At 37.2% G+C, this 17,499-nt stretch overlaps 1 protein-coding gene across 1 annotated transcript in view; it reads left to right on the top strand.

Annotated features, from left to right (window-relative positions):
- The window catches only part of HHAT (hedgehog acyltransferase), a 143,048-nt gene extending 125,988 nt beyond the window's left edge, over positions 1–17,060 (top strand). Inside the window, 2 exon segments of the mRNA XM_026695807.2 lie at positions 16,502–16,602; positions 16,604–17,060. Coding sequence (XP_026551592.2) covers positions 16,502–16,602; positions 16,604–16,630 — 128 coding nt within the window. The 3' untranslated portion in view covers positions 16,631–17,060.
- Positions 17,061–17,499: the final 439 nt, after the last annotated feature.

Here is a 17,499-nt window from a genome sequence, read left to right on the forward strand (position 1 = left end):
TTCTGCTTTCCTGCCAAGACTCTCTTACCTTTTTGGCTGAAGAACAGATATCCTTTTTTATCTTCCTTAACTTTCTCTTTCATTTTAGCACACTTCTGCATTTTGACTGCTTTGGAAAAATCTCCTCTCATCCTGAATCTCTCCTTGATATTCTTTTTTTTTTTTTGCTGCAGTAATAACAGTATTTACCCTATCCCATCTCCAAGGCGACTTGTCCTCTGATTTATATAAGAACTGAGACTTTATGGCAACTTGTATGCCATTGTTTTACAGCCACCCAGTCACTTTTTGTGTTATGGGCAACCATATAAATTTGATTAATAAATAAATGAATATATTCTTGTTACAGAACTTTGCATCAAAACTTTCACCCTGTTAGGTATTCCTAAACTCTAATCACAATTGAAGTGTGCGCATACATGAGAAATATATTGGCCTTATTCCCACAGTATTGCTTAAGCGGGGCATAGAGTATTGTGGGAACACCAAAAGGATGCCAAATCATAAATTAATTAACCTCCATCCAATTTCATTTAGACTCAAATAGATGAAGTAACAAAGTCTCACCCCAATCAATTATGTCATGGGAATGTCCAGACCAGGGGTAACAGATAACAATCAGAGTTGGAAGGGACCTTGTAGGTCATCTAGTCCAACCCCCCCCACCCAAGCAGGAGACCCTACACCATTTCTGACAGATGGCAGTCCAATCTCTTCTTGAAAGTCTCAAGTGATGGCGCTTCCACAACTTCTGAGGGCAAAGATATTCCATTGGTTGATTGTTCTCACAGAAAGTTTCTCCTTATTTCCAGGTTAAATCTCTCCTTGTTCAGTTTTCATCCATTATTCCTTGTCTGGCCTACAGGCACTTTAGAAAATAGCTTGACCCCTTCCTTTCTGTGGCAGCCCCTCAGATATTGGAAGACTGCTATCATGTCTTCCTTGGTCCTTCTCTTTACTAGACTAGCCAAGCCCAGTTCCTGCAATCGTTCATTGTATGTTTTAGCCTCCAGTCCCCTAATCATCCTGGTTGCTCTTCTCTGTACTTTTTCTAGAGTCTCAACATCTTTTTTATAATGTGGTGAACAAAACTAGGTGTGGTCTTACTAAGGCTTTATAGAGCGGTATTAGTACTTCCCTTGATCTTGACTGTATCCCTCTGTTAATACAACTTAGGATTGCATTAGCTTTTTTGGTTGCTGTTGCACACTGCTGGCTCATATTTAGCTGGTTGTCCACTAAGACTCTAAGATCCCTCTCACAGTTACTGCTATTGAGCCTGGTTTCACCCAGTCTATATGTGTACTTTTGGTTTTTCTTGCCTAAGTGTAGGACTTTACTTTTCTCTACATTGAATTTCATTTTGTTTGATATGGCCCAGTGTTCTAGTCTGTCAAGATCCATCTGGATCTTGAGCCTATCTTCTTGGGTGTTAGCTATTCCTGCCAGCTTAGTATCATGTGCAAATTTGGTAAGTTCCCCTTCTAGTCCCTCATCTAAGTCATTAATGAAGATATTGAAGAGTACTGGGCCTAAGACAGAACCTTGTGGCACCCCACTGCTTACTTCCCTCCATGTAGACTTAGACCCATTAAGGACTACTCGTTGAGTACGGTTTGCCAGCCAGTTGTGAGTCCATCTAGTGGTGGTGCTATCTATTCCATTTTTTTCTAGCTTACTAAGAAATAGGTTGTGATCTACTTTGGTGAATGTCTTGCTGAAATCTAAATATATTATGTCCACAGTATTTTGCTGGTCTACTAATTTAATCACTATGTTGAAGAACTGATTGGATGTCAAACCCAATCGCATTGTGGGTTGTATCGTAATGTATCAGGATTGGTTTTGTGCTTGCAGAGCTGGCAGTATCTGGCCCACGGGCCTCATGTTGACACCCTTGTTCTACACCCACTCAAATGGCTTATTTTTCAGAAAACAAATTAGAGAGAAAAGGCAGACCCCTTTCTCAGAGAATTAACTGCCAAAGTCTGGCAATGTGTTTGTTTGTTTGTTTACTTTATATGCTGTCCATCTCACTGTTGCAGTGACTCTGTGTGGCTTCCAAAATGACAAAAAGGTACGAAAGATAATACAAAATGATTAAAATTAAGAAGATTAAACAGGACATTCAACATGGGGTCTTAGAAGACATTTTCCAAACATTGATTATGTGCAAGTGTTAAGATGTGAGAATTGCTGATGGATGGTTTTTCAAGAAGGAAAGTTCTAAAGATATCTTCCTGCAGAAAATAAGTAGAGATTTTGCATTCCCAAAAGGGTGATTTTGGGCCCTGTTAGTTGGATCACATGCGGTGGGAATCATCAACAAGGACATCTGACTAGATTAAATGATTTGTCACAGTAGTGTATTGGGAGTGAAAATGCCTCCTGTGCAGATGCTACCCACTTTAATTGTTCCAAAGCAAACACCTAAATATCATGTAGGACAGCTAAACTTCACTGTATCTTGCTTCTGCGGAATGCACTGTCTCCCTCCTGGGAATCCAGACTACATTCCATCACACATAGGATTATGATGAAAACTCAGCCCAGGTACTATTATTCATAAAAAAGGAAGATACTTTAAACTATCTGCAGGGTGTGAAAGCAGAAAAGAAAGGACATTTCAAACCTGGCAGAACAAGGAAGAAAAGCAATAAAAAAGAAATTGATACGTTTAATCAAACACCCCTTTTTTGATCGATGATACCAGCAAAAGTCAGACAGTAAACTGGATGGCCTACTTCCTTTCTATAAACACTACAGAAATAGCTAAAAAATCCCCAGAATTTTCTCATGTGAATTAATTAATGAACATGCTAAAACTAGTTCTGAACTGTACCTTGATCAGAAGGGTAAATAAATAAAAAAAATGGATGAGTAGTTTGGAAGTTTTTATTTTGGAAATATATATTTCAGAAAAAAAGGTATTTTTACCGGAGCTAGTCAAACAGCTCTATAATCGGGTGCAAAAAGACTAGAAGCCATGGTGGTGCAGTGCTTAGAATGCAGTATTGTAGGCTAAATCTGCTGGCTGGCAGAGATTCAATGCTTCACTGGCACAAGATTGGATCAGCCTTCCATCTTTCCAAGGTCGGTAAAATGAGGACCCAGATTATTGGGGGCAATATGCTGACTCTGTAAACCACTTTAGAAAGGGGTTGTAAAGCTCTGTGAAGTGGTATTTAAGTCTAAGTGGTATTGCTATTATCAAGTGGCAAGAGTTCATTTTTGTTGTTCCAGCCAGTTTCCATCCTTGGGTTCTCAATATCACCTGACACACAAAATCCATTCTCCTCAGGGAAGTGCTTTGGTTGAGCACTTCCTGAGACTAGAGATTCCAATTACAAAAATGGCAAACCAAAAATGGTTGCCAGTGCTTATTATACTCAGAATGCATAAGGCCTCCTTGTTTTCAAAGGCAAATAATGAAACTCTGAGATCTCAGGCTCACATTAATAAAATACCCAAACTCTGCACATTCTCTCTAAATCCATTTTGACAATTCTGTTTCATGCATGACAGTACATTAAATTATAAGGACTTGAGTCAAATGAACAGTTGACTGAAAAACGTGATCCTGCTGTCATTAAGGAAAATAATACTGATTTTGTATTTATTCTGGTACAAAAGACATTATATTTTCTTAAGTCATTAGAATGGGTGGATGATTGACATTGTGTTTTGAATATCGCTGATCTAAGCATGAGCTTAAATATTGCAAAAATAATTAGATCTTCTTGTTTTTCCTAATGGAGTTGGATTAAAAATGTCCCCTAGATCTTTTCAAAAGCAAAAATTGACTTTCTATGGCATGTATGCTTTTATAATAGAACTCATGTGAATAAAAGATTGAAACCTGATACTAAAAGATTCAATATTTGAAAACATTGACAAATATACATGTGATTGAGATATAGGCTTTATTTAAAAAAAGGGGAGATTCCAAATATCAAGAAATCAACTTCTGGATTGGGCGTCAGATACCAGGACAAAATTTTCATGACAAAATGTGTTGAGTATCAAATCTGATGAATTTCAAAGCAGCTGAGCACCAAGATATGATTGCACTGTATATTGGAAAGCATGATAGAATAGGAATGCAGATGAGTGGTTCATAGACTTATTTGGCTACCCCACAAATAAACCATGCTCCAAAATTGACTCTTTGGCAGACAGTAAAGTATTGAGTGGTGCACATAGGAAAATTTTAGCCCTTTTCAACATCTTAAAGAGAATTAAAAAATGAGCAATGGAAATATCATTTTATATCAAATGATATTTTGATGTCAAAAGTGTAAATGATGCCTATAAATACACAAGTGTATTTATGAGATTAAATTAAAAGTTGTACATAGGTGCTTTAATAAATTATAAGAAACACACAGACATACAGTGTGTATGTGTAGGTATACACTGGAGGGAGAGAAAGCATAGTTTGAAGCCTATATAAAGACAGCCCAAATTATTAAGATTTATCTGATTACTGACCTCATGGACTCTTCAGTAGGTTCCTGATTCATTCAAATACCCACATGATGTATACAAATAGCAAATAAAACATGAAGAAAGGAGAAAGGAGTCATCTCACATTTGCTATAATCACAAATGTGTTATCTAAAGCATGTTCAAAAATCCTAAAGCATGTTATTTGTTTGACCTTATAAATTTGAATATATATATATATATATTTCCCTATTCAATTGAATTTGATTTTTGGTGATTGCCTGGATGAGTTTCTGCAGTTTTCTTGTCAAGGTTTTTACAAAGTTGTTTGCCATTGTTTCCTTCCCAGGGCTGAGAGAAAGTGACTGGCTCAAGGACCCCAGCTGGCTTTGGGCCTAGGCTGCCCCTCAGTTTCATTAAGGCAGTGCAAACTGGAGTGGATGGCAGAATTCCATGACCGTTTACACAGATCTTCATAGACAAAGTGCTGAGATTCACGCCACAGTCCATGCCATTTGGGGCAGAGCCATACCTTAAGTGTCCATCATGCTGCCAAATAACTTCTATCTTGCCAATCATTTCTAAAACCCTTAACAAAACTATTCAATTTAATAGCTTTATTCCTATTAAATAATTAGTATTTGATTAGATTTATGTCTACTTCTCTGATGTAGTCAGTTTGAACTATTGGCTGCATAATGTTATAAATCTCATCACTTTTGGCATTGCCATTGAAAATGTTTGAACTAAAATTGTCTTAATATGTCAGAAGCAGATGAGCACTGGTGATATCTTTTGGGCAGTGAGAAGTAAACCAGTTCCTGATGCTAACCACCGGTGTTGATGAATAATAATAATAATAATAATAATAATAATAATAATAATAATAATAATAATAATAATAATAATAATAAAAAAATATGCTGGAATAAAATTTAAATGTACATGTTCAGTTGAATATTACAACAAATGCAAATAAAAAAACAAATTTTAAAGCATCTGAATACCAGTTGCTAATCACACACACACACACACGCACACAGAGCGTTGTCTGGAACTTTCTCATTCTGCAGAAAAAACATTATTGATAACAGACTGATGGGAAATAGTCTCCTCGCTTCCATAAATCAATTTACCCCAGTAGCTGTTTAAACCTGACTTTATCAAAAAGCTCTGGAAATCTTAATGGAAGCCTTTAAGCATCCTACTTTACTCTGCATCCCACTTGCTCTGCAGCCTGTCTTGCATTAATTTGTACATACCTCTTAAGGCTGGATAAAGAAAAATAACGACAGCAAGACATTGTTCTTGCAAGAAATCTTCTTCTAGCAGCTTAGCTCTCTGACAAAGCAAAACAAAAACAAAAACAAAAACCACACTTATTTGGGGGCAAGCTGAGCACTGGATTTCAGGCTGGCTATTTCTGATGTGCTTCCTGCCTTGAAACCTTCTGATGATCTATTGCCTGTCACTAAAAAAGGGGAGGAGAAAACAATCCCAAACTTTTGCAACATCCACTAAAAACATAACTGTAAAAGACAGACCAGAAATAAAAGTTAAAATAAGCAAAAAAAAAAAAATAGTAAGAGAACACCTGTCTGATGGATTACATCCCAGAGTTTTAAAGCAGCTGGCAGAGGTCATCTCAGAACCACTTCACCATATCTTTCAAAAATCCTGGAGCACCGGGGAACTACCAGAGGACTGGAAAAAAGCTGATGTGGTTCCCATCTTCAAAAAAGGAAAAAAAACCAGACCCAGGAAACTATAGACCAATTAGCCTAACATCAATACCCGGGAAGATACTGGAAAAGATAATAAAAAAACAGATCTGCCAACATCTAGAAACAAGTAAAGTAATAAATAGCAGTCAGCACGGATTTGTTAAAAACAGATCATGTCAAACCAATCTTATTTCATTCTTCAACACAGTGACCAAATTAGTAGACCAGCAAAATACCGTGGACATAATACATTTAGACTTCAGCAAGGCATTCGACAAAGTAGACCACAACCTACTTCTTAGATCTCTGATTAATTAATTAATTAATTAGATCTCTAATGATCTAAGTGCTAGAGCCCATTGTAACTACATAGCCAAAAAGGCATTAAGAGTTGTTAACCTAATCCTACGTAGCTTTTTCTCTGATAATATTACACTACTAACTAGAGCATACAAAACATTTGCTAGACCAATACTCGAATACAGCTCATCAGTCTGGAACTCACATTACGTATCTGATATTAGCACAGTTGAGAAAGTCCAGAAATATTTCACAAGAAGAGTTCTCCACTCCTCTACTTGTTGTAGAATACCTTATGCCACCAGACTTGAAATTCTAGACCTAGAAAACCTTGAATTATGCCATCTTCGGTCTGATCAAAGTATGGTATATAAAATCATACATTGCAATGACTTACCTGTCAATGAATACTTCAGCTTCAACCATAACAACACAAGAGCACACAATAGATACAAACTCAAGGTTAAACTTGATTGCAGGAAATATGACTTCAGCAACAGAGTGGTGAATGTCTGGAATACTCTACCTGACTCTGTGGTTTCTTCCCCAAACCCCAAAAACTTTAACCTTAGACTGTCTACTACTGACCTCACTCCTTTCCTAAGAGGTCTGTAGGGGGTGTGCATAAACGCACCAATGTGCCTACCATCCCTGTCCTATTGTTTCTTTTATTTTTCTTATATGTACCCATTTCATGTATTCATAACTATGTATATACTTATACCTATTAGCTTGTAAGTGATTGACAAATCAAATAAATAAATAAAGCTAGAAAAAAGTGGAATAGATAGCACCACCACTAGATGGATTCACAACTGGCTGGCAAACCGTACTCAACGAGTAGTCCTTAATGGGTCTAAGTCTACATGGAGGGAGGTAAGCAGTGGGGTGCCACAAGGTTCCATCTTAGGCCCAGTACTCTTGAATATCAGATGGATCTTGACAGACTAGAACACTGAGCCATATCTAATAAAATGAAATTCAATATAGAGAAAAGTAAAGTCCTACACTTAGGCAAGAAAAACCAAAAGTACACATATAGACTGGGTGAAACCAGGCTCAATAGCAGTAACTGAGAGGGATCTTGGAGTCTTCATGGACAACCAGCTAAATATGAGCCAGCAGTGTGCAGCAGCAGTCAAAAAAGCTAATGCAATCCTAAATTGTATTAACAGAGGGATACAGTCAAGATCAAGGGAAGTACTAATACTGCTCTATAAAGCCTTAGTAAGACCACACCTAGTTTTGTTCACCACATTATAAAAAAGATGTTGAGACTCTAGAAAAAGTACAGAGAAGAGCAACCAGGATGATTAGGGGACTGGAGGCTAAAACATACAATGAACGGTTGCAGGAACTGGGCTTGGCTAGTCTAGTAAAGAGAAGGACCAAGGAAGACATGATAGCAGTCTTCCAATATTTGAGGGGCTGCCACAGAAAGGAAGGGGTCAAGCTATTTTCTAAAGCGCCTGTAGGCCAGACAAGGAATAATGGATGAAAACTGAACAAGGAGAGATTTAACCTGGAAATAAGGAGAAACTTTCTGACAGTGAGAACAATCAACCAATGGAACAGCTTGCCCTCGGAAGTTGTGGGAGCACCATCACTTGAAACTTTCAAGAAGAGATTGGACTGCCATTTGTCAGAAATGGTGTAGGGTCTCCTGCTTGGGCAGGAGGTTGGACTAGATGACCTACAAGGTCCCTTCCAACTCTGATTATCTGTTATCTGTTAATTGCTGGACTGTTTCTAGCTCTGGCAGTAGCACACACATCTTTGATGGTTTATATAGCTCGAGTGAGTGTTTTTTAATTGTGTGGAACATTAAAATGAGAAAATAAACTTTGGAATCAAATGTCACCTTTAGTCAGCAGTATGAAAAGATGATTGTTGAGTCTAGCAACAACAACAACAACAACAACAAAAATAATTCTGCTCTTTTATTTAACTGAAGAATAAAGAAGTAAATATTTCCTGTCCAGTTATGTGCAAGTCTGGAGCATAAATTTCATCTCCATTTCTTGCCGAGAGAGCCAGCATTGTCCAAAGACATTTTTTGTTGTCATATGCCCAGCATGACTATACACCAAAGATTCATGTTGTTACTCGCACCAAAGTGGCAGTTTATACATAAAATATTATATGGTAGTCAAAATCCACTGTTATCCACAAATAGAACATAATAGAGATATAGTGTGTGTGCGTGTGTGCGTGTGTGTGCATGTATGATTTAACATGCACTCTAATAAAATTTCTCCATATTAAAACTTGTAGCAGATATTAGTAAGATACTTTTTTAACATCCACATCTATCAGCAATATTAAATGTAAAGTGACTGAAACACATGGCATCCCTTCATTTTTAATGCTCTGAACTTAGATTTTATTTGAAAAAAAAAGATGTAATGCTGTTACAAAATACTACAATTGATTGTTGATTGAGATATTGGAACAGTGCTTTCATGTCACCCCTAGTCCTTCTTTTCATTAAAACTTCAGGTCATTGAAATGACTGGCCAAGAATAAAATTACTTTTCAAACAGAAAAATCCCCGACAAAGGGTCTGAGTCAATACCGTAGGATGGTCATTACCAGAGCAACATTTGCACAGCTGGATTCTGTTTTTAAATATAATGACTCTGCCAAGTGATACAGTAGAGGGAACATGTGTTTATGGAGCTCCAGAAATAAAAGACATTGTGCACATCTTATTCAAGGTCACCTATACATCCCAGCCAGGACTCAGTATTTCCACATGACTATTTGACAGAACTACACATTGGGATGATAACTTACCTGAGTAAAGTACCTTCAGATACAAACACATACATAGTAATTAGAACTGCTAAGTCTATAGTCAGAGCTGTTCAGCTATGGGCACAATTTACAGAACATATTGAGGTTGTATGTAAGGTTGATGCATTCATCTAAAAACATATTGTTTTGTATGCTTGTATTCATCTTGTTTTTCTGTACTCTTTATTGCACTATTTTATCTCACTCTTCTATTTTTATCTTATTTTACTCTTATTTTATGTTTTCTGACCTTTACATTTAGAATAGAATAGAGTAACAGAGTTGGAAGGGACTTTGGAGGTCTTCTAGTCTAACCCGCTGCTCAGGCAGGAAACCTTAATGGTTGTCCAATCTCTTCTTACAATTTTCCATGTTGGCGCATTCATAACTTCTGGAGGCAAGATAAAGTTGTTTATCTTATCATATTCTTTTATATTGTAGCTGATGCTTCTTCATATGGTCAACTGACTAATCAATAAAGTTATACTTTGCTATGCTATTATAGCAAATACTTTAAAAGTGGATTCTACCAGTTCATCAAACTTTTAAATTGCACTCCTATGGCTCCCTGGAGAAGTTTTAGCCTCTCCCTTTGAGATCAGAGATACAGCTTTGTCAATTCAGGAAACAACATGAAGCCTGAAAGACAATAATTCTGAGCAAGCTTTTCTTTCCTGTTTTCACTCAGCTGGTCTCTTGCTGGCAAGGCTTCTAGAAATATCAGAGAATGTTGATGTTGAAGAGAATTACTATGCTTATTGTTTAATCCAGGAACTAAAATAACTGCTAAACCAGTTCAAAGATTTTGTAGTTCAGTGGCAGAGCAACATCACCAGTTAAGATCAGACTACTTGGTGATGCGAAGATTTCAGCTTGAGGCCTTTGAGAATAAGTGCAAAAATAGGCAATATTGGAATGAGACAGCATTTACTGAAAAAACTTTAGGAGATGTTTAAAAAACAGCATAAACGGTCATTCCATTCCTTAGAAAAGCCTTTTTTCATGGTTTCTTTCTCTTTTGTTAAAAAATAAATACATACGCCTATTGAATATTGCTTTATGGGTCCAGTTCAGAACAGTTTTATCTTTTTTTCCCATATGCCTTTTATTTAATACACTGGAAATCTTAAGGGAGAGTTGAGAGTAACATCCTCTTAAAACAATTCAAACAGAACTCACTTGTATATATTTATTCCAAAGATGCTGCAGTGCAGGAAAATTCAAGCTCTCATTCAAATGCCATACATTCTTTGCCTGTTGCATTCGAATGAGAGCTGAGACTCTCCATTGCAGCAGTGCTGATTCCTGTTTTTCCTTTGTTAACCGCATGGCCCAGTGACTAGGTGTCTCTTGTTACAAAAAGAGATTAGCTTTGATAGGCAAACAGAACAGGGATATCTGAATTACCTTGCTAGCATTGTTATTACTTGAATTTTGGGGCAGTAATGAGGAACTGATTCATGCAGATTTAATGGGTCAGCTTGTTTCTAGACATGGTTCTTGATGTTGCTTCTGTTCCCAGAACCTCCACTTAAAGGAAATAAAATGTGCTGGGGAAAACATGTTTGAAGAAATGGATATCCTTTGCCCATTTCAGTAGACAGATTGAATTAGTAATCAGTAATTAGAATACTGGTTCAATATAAAGCAACTTCATAAATGAACCAAATCTATGCCTTCCTGTAGTAATCAGGAAAGCAGGAATATCTCCTATCACATCCTCCTTTACTGCACAATGTTTGGTGCATTATGTTTGTACCTGTTTGGTACATTATGTTTTCTCCTTCCTGTCTCCTCAGCTGCTTTACTGGAACATTACTAGATTTCTATAATATAGTAGCACTTGATGTGTTTGTAAGGAATTAAATAATACAAAAACAGATTTCTTTAAACCAATAGACAGGGTAATGTCTCGGCTAGTTTTTTTTTAATTTGTTTTGCTTACCATTTTATTCAAGCAAATTAACAAAATATACAAAACTTTTAATCAACATAGAATAGGTCATTTGCTATGGTTCATTCATCCATAAAGCCTTACACTGCTCAATCTTGTGGTCCTCTTGGGCAGAAATGTCTAAATATAGAAATGCTTTTTTTCTGAATAGATTTGTACTATTGACTCTGACTGGCCTGATCATTTTTTGAACTAGGGAGTGAACTTAATTCATTCTAGAAAGGGTTGTGTAATGTCCTGGGCTGTCTCCTGGAGAGGGGAAGGCTATTATTATTCTAATTTGGTCTAAATCTAAACAATAATTTGTATTCTGCTATCTTTTTCCAGAGGCAGGCCATCTCTCCTAAATATGAATACACATTATCTTCTTAAAGTCAACCTTAAGTCACTGCAGACACAGAGCAGAACACTTGGCTGTAGTCTTCTACAGATTTTTCTGAGTTTAAAACTAGAACCTATTTATGTATAAATACATACATGATGCATTGCTTGTCTCTCAGGTTCTGAGAAAAATACCCATGAGCCCGTATTCCAAATCAGCCAGAATAATCATATTCATACTTCCTAGGGGAGAAAAGGTTTTACCCCAACATCTACCATGTTTCTCCAAAAACATGATGCACCCCAATAATAAGCCCATAATAATTTTCAGGGGTGGGGCTAATATTACCCCTACCCCCAAAATAAGCCCAAGGGGATGGGCGTGGCCCGCATGAGTGGTGGCATGGGGAGGAGGCAACTGTCCGGCTGCAGCTTCAGCCTGCTGGCCCCTTGGGGCAGTGCAAATACCGCTTTTGCCCTTCTCTTCCTGAGCGCAGCACTTCTGCTTCTTGGACGGCTTCCCCAAAGCCGGTAGCTCTGCAGCCAGTTGCTTTGCTTTTTCCCTCTTTTTGGGATGGTTATGGGAGGCCTTTTGGCAAACGGGAGGAAAATGGGGAAGGGTTTTTTTACTGCCTGTCATCCATTCCTCAAACTCAACACAGACTGAGGAAAGGATGACAGGCGGCAAAATCTTCCTCCCCATTTTCCTCCCGTTCACCAAAAAGCCTCCATTCCAAACACTGAAGGTTTGGAATGGAGATGACGGTGCATCCATGGCAGGTGCAGGTCACCGAGTCTGGTCTGCTGCACCTCAAAAAAAGTAAGACCGCCTCAAAAATAAGCTCAAAGTGCTTATTTTCAAGTCTAAAGGAAAATAAGACTCGGTCTTATTTTCTGAGAAACACGGTATCTAGTTACCTGATGGAGGATATGGTTCTTCCTATCAACTGTTTGCTAACTGGTGGTTTTAGCTGTTCTTTTTGGCATACATAGATTACTACATTCATCAAGGGATTAATAACCCTTTTAGCAGAGGTCCTTTTAAATAAATAAGCCCCTTCTCCCCCACCACCTCTTTTTTAGTTTTGCTGGGAAAACCAAGAAAGAGAAATTGTACCAAGTGAAATAATCAAGCCTGTCATAGCTCAATAATGAGACCCTGTGCTTTTACAAGCATGTCTCAAATTCAATCTTTAGCATATCCACGTAGAATTGGAAAAAAACTGATCTGAAACTTTAAAGAGCTCTGTCAGTCAGTTGAAAATATTGTGCTAAATGAAACAGTTGTCTGCCTGGGAACAAAGCATGATTCTCTGTTCTTCCTCTGCCTCTCCAAGATCAATTTTGTCACTTTGCTGATTTTGTCACTTTGTCTTCCTGCTGCCTAGCCTCCTGGCATGCTCACTAATCTTTCAGTATCATTTAAGGGGGAAAGGCAGGGATGGGATTAAAAAGTCCCAACAACCAGTTCTGTGCTCGGTTGCTGGGTGGCATGGTCATGGTGGGATGGCCTACTGGAACTTCTGGGGCGGGGAGCTGTTTTTCACCTTCCTCAGAGTCCCGAGGCTTTCCTCGGGCCTCTGGGAGGGTGAAAACAGCCTCCCCTGGGTTCCGGGGCCCCTCAAGAATCTGGAAACAGGCCCATTTCTGGACTTCCAGAACTTCAGGGAAGGCCATTTTTTGCCTTCCCCAGAGTCTGGAGACTTCCCTTGGGCCTCTGGGAGGGTGAAAATGGCCTCCCTGAGCTCCAGAGACCCTTCAGAAGCTAGAAACAGGCCTGTTTCCAGAACCAATATATCAATATATCCGGAACTTTGGGAGGGCCATTTTTCTCCCTCCCAGAGCCTCCGCGCAGACTCTGCACTTACCTGCATCCAAAATGGAAACTCCTGGGAGGGGATGGGCAGGGTGGGCAGGGCCAGCTGGTTAGTTGAACTATTGGTTTGGCAAATCAGATGTAAATTTAACATCCGGTTCACCCGAACCAGCCCGAACTGGCTGAATCCCACCTCTGGGGAAAGGTACAAAAGGTTATTATGAAACCTGAAATTATTATTTGTTTTTAAATATATATGTTCTGTCTGCCGTCCCTACTGTAGAGCCCAATTTAGTGAATACATCCAGAAAAAGTACCCAGCAAAGTACGATCTGAGACTACCTTACCTTCATGTATAATTGCACATTAAGTTGACCACTTACTGCATAATTTGTTAAGGTACAGCTCTTTCTTTGGATTTTGCACACGAAAACATTTTTAGCATTTCAGGTAGGAAAAGTGTTCTGGTCCTAGTTTGAGGGAAGAACAGGAGACATAACGTATGGAGAAAAACTAAGATGATGTCTCCAAAACATTTATATCTTGATAATGTTTGTATGACATCATGTACCTTTCTCTATAATCAGAACACAAGACTGCACGACCCCTGCATCAGCAGCAGTTATTTCAAGAGTGCTTTTGCCATATGCAAAACATTTAGTCCTTGCAGATCTGGGCAAGCAAACCTATAATGATATATTGGTCTAAAATGAACAACATTTATCATTCTGCTGTTTGAGTCCCACATCCTTTGTGTGTGTGTTTGTACATCCTCCCACACTTTCATCCAGAGAATTATTTTTTTTTAAAGTTTGTTTTGCTTAAATTCCTTCTAAAGTCTTAGAGGATTGCCAAAGTCAGAAAAGTCACCTGATTGATTAACTCCACGCTTTATCTTTTTTGGAGGATGTTTTCCATTCAGAGGAAGATGAAAGAGACAACTAAAGAAAGGCTGTGAGGTGGCATGTCTGATGAATTGATTTCATGTCAATTCAATTACATAAATAAGTCTAATGGATCAATCCTATCAACTGATGGGATACTGCCAATTGCTAAACTGGTGGCTTTAACTATTCTTTTTTTGCATACATAGATTGCGACATTTATCAAGGGATTAATAATCCTCTTTGCAGAGATTCTTGGAGAGATTTACAAACTTTTATTTTAATAACCTGAACAATTTGGTAGGATAAGGAACCTTTGCCATCTCTTTATTTTAGTACTATTTTTAGTTCATTGATAAACAAATTTTTTAAAAATCAATCCATCACATTCTTGAGAAGAACTACTGCTTATTTCTCCCAGGGAGGGAAAAAGCATTTATTCTTATTCTCTACTTTCCATTTTTTTTAAACTTACAGTCCATTAAAAGGTTTCCCCCTTTCTGCTTTGGTTGCTAACTTTAATGGCTTTTGATAAATGTTTTGGTCAACAGTTTTTAGAAAAGCCTTACATATAATTCTAACTAATATGTGGTGGGTCTTCTATAGCCTTGAAGGGAAGAAATGCTGGAAAGGAGGCAACTGTATAAAAGCTTAGAATTTCTCTTTGTCTAATTGTCATTATTTCAGTCTGGAGTCAAATTCCGTTATCTATTAAACTTGCATAGTTGAGTAAAGTGAATAAAACAGGCAAATGGCTGTTTTATTACTTTATTAGTGTATAGAGATTCATGCATCTTTCTTGTTTAACATAATTTTAATACTCCAGGGGAAAAAGATCTCCCTAATCTTGGCTATAATTAGAATAGGATTGTGAAAACAAGAAAAAAATTATCATGGCTGGTTTTTTTTCTTTCCTCAAATTCTTTAGAAGGCAGAATGTTTGCTAGGGGATACACAGCTCATGGCTCTGTGCAATTTCCTACAACTTTGGGGTAGCCTGCAGACATTCTCCCAAAAGTGCTCCAAATTGATTGTGTCAGGATGATAAATTATTGAAGAATGGAGAGTAATCATATTGACTCCATTTGATTAACATAACTTCAATTGCTTTTAAATTAAATTGAATTTAGTTTTCTTTCCTGGCTCACAAACAAATGACAAAGTTTAGTGTACTAAAAAGATTGTCTACTTCTGAGTAGGCAGCCATGCAGTGGTGGGATTCAGCTAGTTCGCATCACTTCCGGAAAACTGGTTGTTAACTTTCTGAGCAGTTTGGTGAATTGGTTGTTGGAAGAAATTATTAGGGCAGAGAACCAGTTGTTAAATTATTTGAATCCCACCACTGCAGCCATGCAATAGTTTTAACCTTTACTTAACAGTAAGCACATTAGTTACAAAATAATGAAGCACTCACATGCTTTCTTGTCCTCTACAACTTCATTCTGCCTGGTATTAAGAGCAGGCTGGAGATAAACCATACATTACTGATTGTTCATAATGTTCAGAAGCTTTGCTTAGCCTTGCTACAAAGATTATTAAATTGGAACAATCAAAACAATTTAATTAAATAATTTATAGTCCAAAGGAGTCTCAAAGCAACCTACAGGTTTTAAAACTGTTTAATGAATTACTAGCAGAAGTAGAAAACAGAACCAAAAATTTAAAGGAACAATTTAGATATTTCAGATAACTACAACCATGACTTGGATGGCTAAAATCTCCATAGACATTCAGATCTAGAAGTGTGATCTTAGGCCAGATACTGAAGTGATAGTAAGCTTAATTCCAGGGCAGCCTTCTAATCTAGATGTAGTTTTGAGAGGAAACATACGGTAAATGACTTGTTTGTTTGTTTAACTTACATGCTGCCCATCTCAACTAGAGGCAATTCCAACTTGATTCTGAATAATATGACCTAAAGGCAGGAGGATATCATGATTTTTAAAGGCAAAATTAGGTTGCTTCTTCTTGTCCTGTAGATTTATCATTTAACAGCAGCCCCTTTTAGAAAAAAATATTTGGCAGCTGTAATCAGTATTGATTTTTTTTTTAAAAAAAGAAGGACAATTAATAGTACATTTAACTGACTTTCATGCCTTAAATGAAGCCTCATCTGATTCATGTTATGTAGATACAGGTTTTAGCTTAATTATGTTTACTAGGTCTGCCTTTTGTTTCAAATAAGGACAGTAGGAATTTATGCATTCTCTCTCTCTCTTTCCCTCCCTCCCTCCCTCTCTCTCTCTTTCTTTTTTTACAGGTTGGCCCTGGGCAACATTGTCTGTTGTTGGAATCTTATATTGTTACTCTAATGTTGGGATTGAGTGGCAACATACACGCACCAAAGTTAACCGTCCTGTCCTTAAAAGAAAGGATAGTGGAATTTTGACACAGACATTCATTTCTTCATCGACACAACAACATTTCAGTTTTTCAGGAGAATCAATATCTGGTCGTATATGAATTCCACAACAAGGAAAACCAGGCAACATAAAATAAATACATTCTGATTTCTAAAAGACGTTGTAATATTTGATTTTATATCAATTCTGTAAAATATAACTAGTTTTATATATATATATATATGTTTCCAAAGTTTCTATTTATAAGGAAATTGTGTTTGTAACAAAGGGATGTGTATTTAGGAAATTTTTGTAATTTAGCCACAATGATAAAAACAATAGCAATGAATCTATAACATTTGTCTTCCCCCTTTCAGAAGAGTCCCATAAATAACTTTCAAATAAGAACTTTTAATGAAATCCAAAATTGCTTGCAATAAACCTTTCCTTTACTGGTTCCCCATCTACCAGTTCAAATCTTTTTGGGTGGTTTCCTCAATCCTTCAAAAAGTAAAATAAAACACTGAAGATATAGAAGACTTCAGAAGACACAACACAGCCACTCATCTTCTCTCTGCCCCACAAAAATCTTGTTGTACTGATAAAAATTCCAGCAGTAAAAATATTCCATTGGACCTCACCTTTCATTCTGGAAATGTTGGAAATAATATGTTTAGACCTAGTTACAATTTTACATATGCTTTTAAGATGTTGAATGTATTTGCATTTTTTTTAAAATGCATGCATGGTTACCTGTTCATTCATGTTGCAAGTATATGTATGAATGAATGATTTTGACAAGCAACCCAAAATATGGTTGGAACTAAGAGGATAGTATGAAGGGGAAAACATATATAACAGGATATTAATTAAAAATAATTTGTGAAAGATTATTTGAAAACAAGTCAATGAATTC

Source organism: Pseudonaja textilis, chromosome 1, assembly GCF_049901715.1.
Source record: "Pseudonaja textilis isolate UNSWEBS1 chromosome 1, rPseTex1.2, whole genome shotgun sequence".
Classification (NCBI taxonomy): domain Eukaryota; kingdom Metazoa; phylum Chordata; class Lepidosauria; order Squamata; family Elapidae; genus Pseudonaja; species Pseudonaja textilis.